This window comes from Euphorbia lathyris, chromosome 9 (genome assembly GCF_963576675.1).
Source record: "Euphorbia lathyris chromosome 9, ddEupLath1.1, whole genome shotgun sequence".
Taxonomy (NCBI): domain Eukaryota; kingdom Viridiplantae; phylum Streptophyta; class Magnoliopsida; order Malpighiales; family Euphorbiaceae; genus Euphorbia; species Euphorbia lathyris.
The window spans coordinates 18,439,053-18,448,567 of NC_088918.1; the positions used below are offsets into that span (position 1 = coordinate 18,439,053).

The following is a 9,515-nucleotide window of genomic DNA, read 5'->3' on the forward strand; positions in this document are numbered from 1 at the left end:
TAGACTCGGTATATTGTATGAAACCCCATAGTTTAAAGTTCTGCAGCTTGTTGTTGTACGTGCAACATTGCGTAAATTATTTGTAACAAAAAGTTAGAAATATTATTAAAGTAAGATAACCCTTCTACTTTTAAATTTTTTTGTAACAAAAATAATTATTTGGATGAATATTATTAAAGTAAGCTAAAGATAATATTACCATAAAAACATGTGTTAGAAAATCTATACAAAAGCCCACCGATTTACCATCAATTACCATCAAAACAAACATGAATACTTAATACATGTGCCTTACCTTTATTAATCCCCATTAACCCTTAAAGGAAACAGAGTGAATGTATTAAAAATTAAAACACAAATAACAACTCCCATTAGGACCCTATAATTAATAATAAAATTGCTTGGTAAATAATGAAAAACCTATTCGAATATATGTATTCACTTCAAATACAAGCTCTGTGAGGTAAAAAAATTGGAGACACAAAAGAATATTGCAGCATGAAACTACATAACTTTAGACTACAGTACACATGATATTCCTGCAAAAACCCCAAAGAGGGGCTTCATTCTGCACAATAACAAACTTCATATCTTTTATTCCCAAAAAGCTGCACTAATTTTTAAAACAAAAGGATTTGATAGAAAAAATTGATCAATGAAAGCCACTACTACAAAAATAGGGTTTAGACTTCGTCTTCTCTTTCGTCTGCCGGGGTTCCAGCAAGCCAACCCCATACGCCACTGGAGCCCTGTCTCTGTTTTGCGTTTAAGGCAGCTTGTTCGGAAGCAGCTTTTTGCCGCTGCAACAGTTCTAATTCCTTTTGTAGTGTTTCTAGTGTTTGAAGCTTTTGTCTTAGTTCTGCCACATCAACCTGTCAAGTATGAGAAGCAACTAGCAAGTGAGATTGAATATGGTAATTTCTGACACGATTTACACATAATCTGTCTGTCACGATCTGAGCGATTACCATTTTTGGTGCTTTTATATCATATATCATATAACGTGAAATATGTACATAACATAACATGATTATGACACATCAACCTGCATTGTCACCCCTAAATTTAACATGTAGAAGAGACATTTTCTCGAAATGATCGTACTTTAGGTAACACTAACTTAAATCTACTAGAGTCACATCGCAGCCTAAACAGGCACACCTGTGAGCCAGGCTTAGATTACAGAAGTTATATGAAGAGATCATTGGAGGCTCTCAATTGAATTAATAGACAACATTCAAGAGCTTATATGAATTCACCTTCGGGGCTTTTCCTCTCTTTTTTAAGAAAGATGAGTTTTGACGCTTCTACTTCTGAAAAAATTCATTAAACTTAGCAAACTAACTTCTTATTGATTTATCAGTTCATCTGAGATTGAATACAAATCAGGATGGCGTTTTCAATTCTTTTAGGTTTGTGTTCTACACCAAGTAAAGATTTGCCCAATTTTTATTTGCATATATAGGGCAAATGCTCCATATAACAGAACAAAGTGCCTTCGATCGTTATCAACACATAAATGTTTTCTTCGGAGTATCTGCGTTCCACTTCGAAAAATATAGTATAAGACCAGTCATAATTCATATTTTACATGTTTGTTCACTTCTAATATTTCTTACTCATTTTTTTCTAAACAATCTTGTAAATTGTGATTACTTACAGAGTTATGGTCGAACTGCTGGGAAAACATCTATAAATTTTTCTCAAGTTATACACATTAATGATTTTGTAACATGAAAATAATTAAAGTGAAGAGATATAGCATAGAAGAAATATTCAATTAATATTAGACAATGATCTTAATGTTAAATATTCCCAGTTGCACTGTACCAAGCTTTCTGATAAGAAGAAAAGAGAGAGTATGCATAAAACAGCTAGTAGGTACCTCTAATTTGAAGCATCTAGACTGTTCGGCAGCAAGTTGACCACGCACAGATTGGAGCTCCTAAATTGTCGAGGAAAAGATTTTAATAAATTGGACAAAGAAAGAGAAAATATAATATCAGGGGGGCATCCATTGGGGACAGGAAAAAACCAGTTTTGTTTCATGGTCCAAGTGATTTCTTATTAGTCAGTAAAATATAAACAATAGGTAAGGGAAATAGAAGAAATTTAAGAACTAAACAATCAAATTTTGTATGAAGCACACCTTGTAAAGGTCGGTGTTACAAGTCTCAGCTTCTGTCAATTCTTGCTTTAATTGGAGAGTTTGCAATTTCTCCTTGCCAAGCAAGGATTCAAGTTCTTCTTTTTCTGTCTTTAAAGTCGTTAAAAGATGTCCACTGGATAGTTCCCCTTTAGATTTCTGAATTAAAAATAAAAAATAAAATAAAAATGAAACAAGAAACAAGAGGTAAGAAAAAGGCTGCCAAGAGAATATGGATGAAAATGCATCTGCTGTCAGAAAAAACATGGATCTTTCAATTTAGCATATACCTGGGACTCTGGATCAACATTATCCATAACAATCTCTCTTATTTTGCCTTCTTGGCCCGCTTCAAACTCGGAGTCTAAATCTCTAGTCGGGTTTGTGACATTATGCACTGCAGAAACACTATCAGGCACTGGTGTTTCCATTATCTTGGATTGTAAGGTCGACTTATGGCTTGGTTTAAGAACGTTCACCTATTAAAAACATTAAAATCAGAAAAAGGAAAAAGAGCGAGGTAGAATCTACAGTTCTATACCAAAAAAGGGGAAAAGGAAAATTAACCTCATTGCTGTAATGCCCATAATATCCCCCAAACGATACGAGAATATCTTCACCGTTGTAGGAGCTCACAACCAAACTTAAGCCCTGCAAAAAAAAAAAAAAAGAGACAAGTCAGGTAAGTTCCTTAATTCCAATTCTTCATTAAAACCAATATAATTGTTAGAAAAGGCTAAAAAAGTTTCAGAAGAAAATAACCTCAAATAAATATCATACCAATACGGGTGTTTTATGGTAATTTAAGGCACGCAATCCCTTAAGCAACTAAATTAAATCTTAAAATTGTATTATCTCCTAAATGCCTAAATTAAATTGCACAAATTCTGCCTATATACTAAACTCAAATACACATGATTTCATTACTATCAAGGAATAAACCTTTGAAAATTCAGGGGCATTCTATATCTAGGCTTATCCACTGTAATATAATTTTACATCTTCCAATACAAGATAAGCTTGAGCACTCAAATACACATGATTTCATTACTATCAAGGAATCAATCTTTGAAAATTCAGGGGCATTCTATACCTAGGCTTATCCACTGTAAAAAAAAATTACATCTTCCAATACAAGATAAGCTTGAGCACTCAAAGACGTTTAGGTTTCTGTCAATCTACATGCGAACTGATACAATAGAAATTTTGTTTCACAACACGCAAGTTAAAATAATAAACATGCTCATAAAATACCTCACTGGCAAGAGGAATACGCCCTTCAACAGAAGTTACAACAGACCAAACCAGAGTAGACATGTTGAGGACAATAGTTTCAGAGACCCCTGTAGAAGTATCAAAAGGAAATTTCTTTATGATTGCAGCAAAACTTGCATAAGCCAGGAAAACCAACCATTTTCTTCCACTAACTATTTTAAAACTATCAATTAATCTTAAACTGGCTAAAATATGAAGCTTCTTCCAATAAATGTATACAAGTCATGGAAAGAAAAATATATTCATCGGACATAAACCAGAATATAAACACTCCCCAACAGGAGAGGAGAATACAATTTGTATTGGTCTGTCTTTATCAACGGTATGAGGTTTTTATCATATCCTGCATACATCACTTCTAATTCCTACACCAATACTTCACTTATTTTGGTTATCCATATATATGTAAGCGTCTCCCAACTGAGTAATGATTTATTTTTATCCTCCCTCTCCTCAATTCTCATTTTTGAAAAAATATATCCTTTATGATTACAAAACTAGCATGATAGTAAGCCTCAAAAAAAGGGCGGCCCGGTCGCACTACGCGTCCCCGCTGAGCGAGGGTCCGGGGAGGGGTCCCACCACAAGGGTGTACTGGGGGCAAGCCTTCCCCTGCCAATTTATTTGGCAAGAGGCCGCTCCTAAGACTCGAACCCGTGACCTCTTGGTCACACGACAACAACGTTTACCATTGCGCCAAGGCTCGCCCTCTATAATTTATGCCTTCAATAAACACCACTATAACATTGATAGAATAATTAATTCTATAATCTTACTAATGCAGACATAAATTTGGCCTACTTAAGGTCATTAACTTCGACTAGGTTTCTAAGTTACATGTTACTTATCTTAGGCTCATGTATTAAGCAAAAAAGATTTCTAGTTAACATACCGCTTTTGTTGTCACCACCACCAACAATAAACCAATTCTCCCCAACTGTCACACCTGCATGTCCAGCCCGTGCACTGGGCATTTCTCCTTGCTGTGTGGGTCTTGTCCATTCCATCTAACAATTCAAAAAAATGATAAACTTTAATAACAAAATTACAATAGTACTGCAGAAAAAGAAAGCTGTTCAGATCACTCATCTTACAGCTTGTAAATCAAGAACATGCAGATCATTGAAACATGTAGCATGAGAACCACCACCGAAAATGAGAAGATAGCGCTCAGCGTGAACTGCAGCGGCATGATCGGACCTTGGAGAAGGAGGCACACCGCTACAAAATTATAAGGATACATTAGTATATAATTGAGGGCGAGCCTTGGCGCAACGGTAAACGTTGTTGTCGTGTGACCAAGAGGTCACGGGTTCGAGTCTTAGGAGCGACCTCTTGCCAAATAAATTGACAGGGGAAGGCTTGCCTCCAGTACACCCTTGTGGTGGGACCCCTCCCCGGACCCTCGCTCAGCGGGGACGCGTAGTGCGACCGGGCCGCCCTTTTTTTTTATTAGTATATAATTATTTCTAACAAAAACCTATTGAAGAACATTTGTGTTAATGCAACCTATCCTCTAATTCAAAATTAAATCCTGGAAATAATTTGTGGATTTAAGATTAATCACATACAACTACAAAAACAAATTGTTCTTCCATGTTAAATGAATTTCAAATTCTCCTATTTAGAAAAATAACATCAAGCAACCATAATAAGACCTTAAAAAAGAAAAAGTACAGCAGCAGAGCAATCCAAATATCTCACATCATCTAGTATGATAAATTTTCTAGCTCTACTATCCACCAACATTACTCTAAATCTAATCAATGATATACCAGCTACTTCTACATTAAAAGGATTCCATCAAAGATAATTATTCCTCAACCATGACAAAAAAAAAATGAAGATTAGAAAGAGTGAACAAAAGATGGTAGCATTTCAAAATTGCCTGAATCATCTTACACAGCATCAATTTCATCCCATGTCATGGTTTCTAGATCAAGAATATGTAAATCGCTCAACAGAGATCTTTTTGCATCTTGTCCACCAAAAATCACTAAGCTTGTCCCAACTTGTGTAACAGATTGACCCCCACGCGAGACCTGCAGTAAAATTAAAGTAATGATTCCCCTATCTTTATACAAAATTTCAAATCATCAAGAGAGAATCTGAAGGCAAGATGCCATAGTTAAAACTCCTAGTGGTTTCACAAATTTCAATGCAAAATTTTATTTCCAATTTTACTATTTCCTAAATGTTTGACAGATATTGGATCAAAATGTTGCATTTGGAAAAATGTTAACTATATTTTTATTATCATTTTCTTGAGTGTCTCAACCACCTTGAGAAACCAGGAGCAGTGAAGTCAAAAGAACAGAGATGTTTGATCTCCTACAATCTTATTTGTACAAGTTAATTTAGTTTAAAATTAAAAAAAAAAAAAGGATAGCTAGGAGGAAATTTTCAAAAAGAAAAAAAAAAGATATTGCAGTCAACTTCATTCAATCATTTTTGTCTGAACAAATAAATGTTTCAGTTATATACCGGTGCTTTCCCATAAGTCTTTAAGGTCGACCAAGTATGACTTTGTGGATCAAACACCTTCACTGTGAAGGAAAAGAAATAAGCATTACAGTGAGTTGTTAGAAATCACTGTAAAACACATTAATAATTCTTTGAAGTACCCTGCATGGTTTCAGATGGATCCTTGGAATGTCCAGCAACTGATAGAAGCTTATTCTCCCAAGGTATCTGTAAAGGCGCAAACAGTATATCATCATATTGCAACATTGCTCTGTTAAAAAACACTTATCTACAGATGGATCTGCAATATTTGTAAGAATTATGCATCCATAGAACATGGATGAAAGACAAAGTTTTATACTAACCAAGGAGTGACCAGCACAAGCAGTTACTGCAGGCTGAGGTTTCTCATCATTTGACTCAGCCACAGCTTTAGCATCAACCTTTGACCAAGTCCAACTTCTCAAATCTAGAACCTGAAAGAGCACATAAAGTATGAAATGTATAAAACTGAAGAGCTTCCAAGGATATTCAGGCATCATCTCACAGATATTATATTCCATTCAATCCCCTTAATGGATATTTTATGCATAATCCCATGAACAACTATAACCTCCTGAATGAGGTTGCAAGAAGTATACACATCCATACACATTAACAGTCTAAAAGAAGGCAAATGCTTACATGAAGATCATTAAGATAACGACCATTGTGGTTTCCCCCATATATATACATCTTGTCTTGAACAACTGCTGCTCCATGCTGACAAATATAATAGATTGCTGAGAGAAAATGATGACACCATAGTAGAGAGAAAAATGATAACATAAGGAAGAAAAGACCAACAAACAATCATATTTAAGGAAAATAAAGTAAACATGCAATACCTCATATCGGGCTTTTGGGCGTTGGCCAGATATTGGGGGGGTAATCCATTGATCATAGACAGCAATAGAACCAAGGCCTTCTGATACCACATCTTTATCCTGGGTTTCTATCATACTTCCATTCTCAGTGGCAATGGTCTTTGTATCTGGGAAAGAGTTTCCATTCTCGATGATAGGCTCTACTTTTGGGTTATGCTATCACAGGGAAAATTTGTAAATCGTACTGAAATCAATCTCAAATATGTATTTCAATGTCTGTTGGAATTAATAAATTAGCATATATATCAGTAAGGAAAATGCATAAAGAAATATTGATTGTGGTAAAAATTGTGCAACACCAATTGAAATATGAACTCCATATATACTTACATCCATTTGCATGTCTACCACAGGTTCTGGAACAAAGTTGGATGCCCTAGAATACCAACCTGGATCTTCTTCCTACCCAATAATAGAAAATGAGAAAAGTCAATATTTGAAAGGATCTGTGTAAACAATAATCTAAAAAGTAAAAGTATAGACCTCCAATATCTTCACAAAGAGACGCATTGCTTCAGTGGAAGCCATATTGCCAAGCCCTTGCCAGCTGCATAAACGCTTAAACTGTTAGAAAAGCACTCTTTAACTTAATGGCAATAATGATTTGTAATTGTAATAATGAAAATACAACATTCAGTGTAGAATGGACTTGTAAAAAATCTTGTGATACATTAAAGGTAACCTCATGAACTTAATGAGTTGAAAACTTTATAGAATCAGCCAGTTGGAAGGATACTAATAAAACAAATTTGTAGGCCTCGACTACATTATTACGTTTGCCCTTCTCAGTATGCCACCACATCATCCAAGTTTACCAGTACCATAAATCCTCGTTTTCTTTTGGCAGGGATCACGTATTTCCGGACAAGTTTTTATCTATTAACTTGTACAATTTGGTCCAAGTACAGAACATGTCTCCAGCAACTAAAGTTCTAGCAAACAAATCACAGATCCCTCATGCACAAGAACCAAATTAACTGAGAAACCATTGGAGTATAGGTATGAGAAAGAAATGTATCACACAAACCTCTTCCACTTGCTTTGTTCTACTGCATTCCAAGTGCTCGGTTTTGGTGTATTACAAGGCCCTATGGTAGCCTGCAGTCACACATGGAACTAGAAAACTCAGTATCTAACCCACTTGATAAAACAATGTCCCATTTCCCGTTAAGTTCCCCAGATCCAGCTAACTACTCAAGAAGTCAGTTACCAACCTAATGCATACAGACAGATCATAAGAAAATACCAAACTAGCAACAAAAATGAATTCATCAACTTAAGTCGACTAGAAATGTAATTTCAAATCAACAAGTGTTTGTTTACTGAAAATGAAAACGGAACCATTCATAATTAAATTGAATTTCCCTCTATCAAATCAAGCTGAAAATTCGATGCAAAGGATATGAATCCTCAACATTGTAGTCTCATTAATACCAGATTCACGCAAAATGCACTCAAGCAGGCTCAGAAGAAGTAGCGATTAAGAACATACATCAATAGACGCCAATCACAACAAAGAAACGAACACACAGTTATACTGCAACTGTCTAGCAGATGCAAACGAATACTAAGCACTATCAGATATTACACATAATCATAATTTCATGATAACGAACAGATAAAGCAACTGAAATACCAAAATCTCAGCTGAAAAAAAAAATTGAAGCACGAATTCACATTGAAAAGGACAAACAAGAGCATCATTACGATTAGCATAATCAGATCACAAAATGCCAAATCAAATGGATCAGAAAAACGGAAATTGAGAATTGAGGAGGTAACCAAGGAACCTGCTGATAGAGGCCATAGAGAAGCAAAGCGGCGTCGTTTTGGAACTTGGAAGAAACAGTGTTGGTTGAATTGGGAGATCCGTCGAATCCAGCATATGCAGCGGCAGCATAGAAGCGTTCCGGGTATGCGAGGCCAGAGCTTACCCTCGCCATGGCCATTTCTCGCCCTTTTGCTTTGCCTGAGTCTGACTTCTGAGATTTGATTTGAGGAGTGAAAAATGAGAAGGTTTATGCGTGTGTTGAAAGGCTCGAACTGTAACATATGTTATGTATTGAATTTATATATCTTTTGAGCTTCTTCCTACTGCTGCTATTTTTTTCCAGCAAAGCGATGTCGTTAGTGGCACGTCTCGGTCCTCTTCTTTGTTCGCCTAATCATTCTTGTTTTCGGGATTTGTTTTTGTTACATTTCCTAATTTTAAATAAAACAAAGGGACATTTCCTAATTTTAAATAAAACAAAGAGATTTGTTTTTGTTACATTTCCTAATTTGATTATGCTGAAATTTAATCTTAACGTTTCGTGTGGAGTACAGATTTCACGGTAACATATGAAATAATGTAAATTTAATTTTAACATTGGCCCTGTTTGGTAAAGAGCGTTTTGGAATAAAAAGAGCGGTTTTGACCAACTTTAGAGGTTTGATCACTGAAACCGCTAATTGGAGTGTTTGGCGGAGAGAGGTTTGGGAGAGAGTTTTAGGAGGAAAAAGCTAATTTAGAAAAAGCTCTTAAAATGAGCTTTTTCAATTAGCGTTTTACAATATTAAAATTAACGGATTTCTTTAACCCTAATAGATAGGCTTCCTCTTCTTCTGCGCCAAAATTAATGCCCTTATTCGTCTTTTTGCACAAACCGCTATTATCAATCAGCTAATTTTTACCAAACAGGTCTACACAAACAGCTAATCAAATC

General features: G+C 35.4%; 1 protein-coding gene across 1 annotated transcript; it reads right to left on the reverse strand.

The window, feature by feature from the left end:
- Positions 1–401: 401 nt before the first annotated feature.
- On the reverse strand, positions 402–8,941 carry LOC136205863 (acyl-CoA-binding domain-containing protein 4-like). The gene is made up of 18 exons (XM_065996694.1): positions 8,601–8,941; positions 7,838–7,908; positions 7,294–7,357; positions 7,141–7,212; positions 6,772–6,966; positions 6,569–6,646; positions 6,250–6,360; positions 6,046–6,112; positions 5,906–5,967; positions 5,324–5,463; positions 4,516–4,642; positions 4,314–4,428; positions 3,401–3,489; positions 2,714–2,797; positions 2,437–2,625; positions 2,150–2,305; positions 1,886–1,945; positions 402–872 (listed from the first exon to the last, which is right to left on the reverse strand). Exons 1-18 carry the CDS (start codon positions 8,757–8,759, stop codon positions 684–686), a joined length of 2,028 nt encoding a protein of 675 aa, XP_065852766.1. The 5' UTR covers positions 8,760–8,941; the 3' UTR covers positions 402–683.
- Between the last annotated feature and the right edge of the window lie 574 nt (positions 8,942–9,515).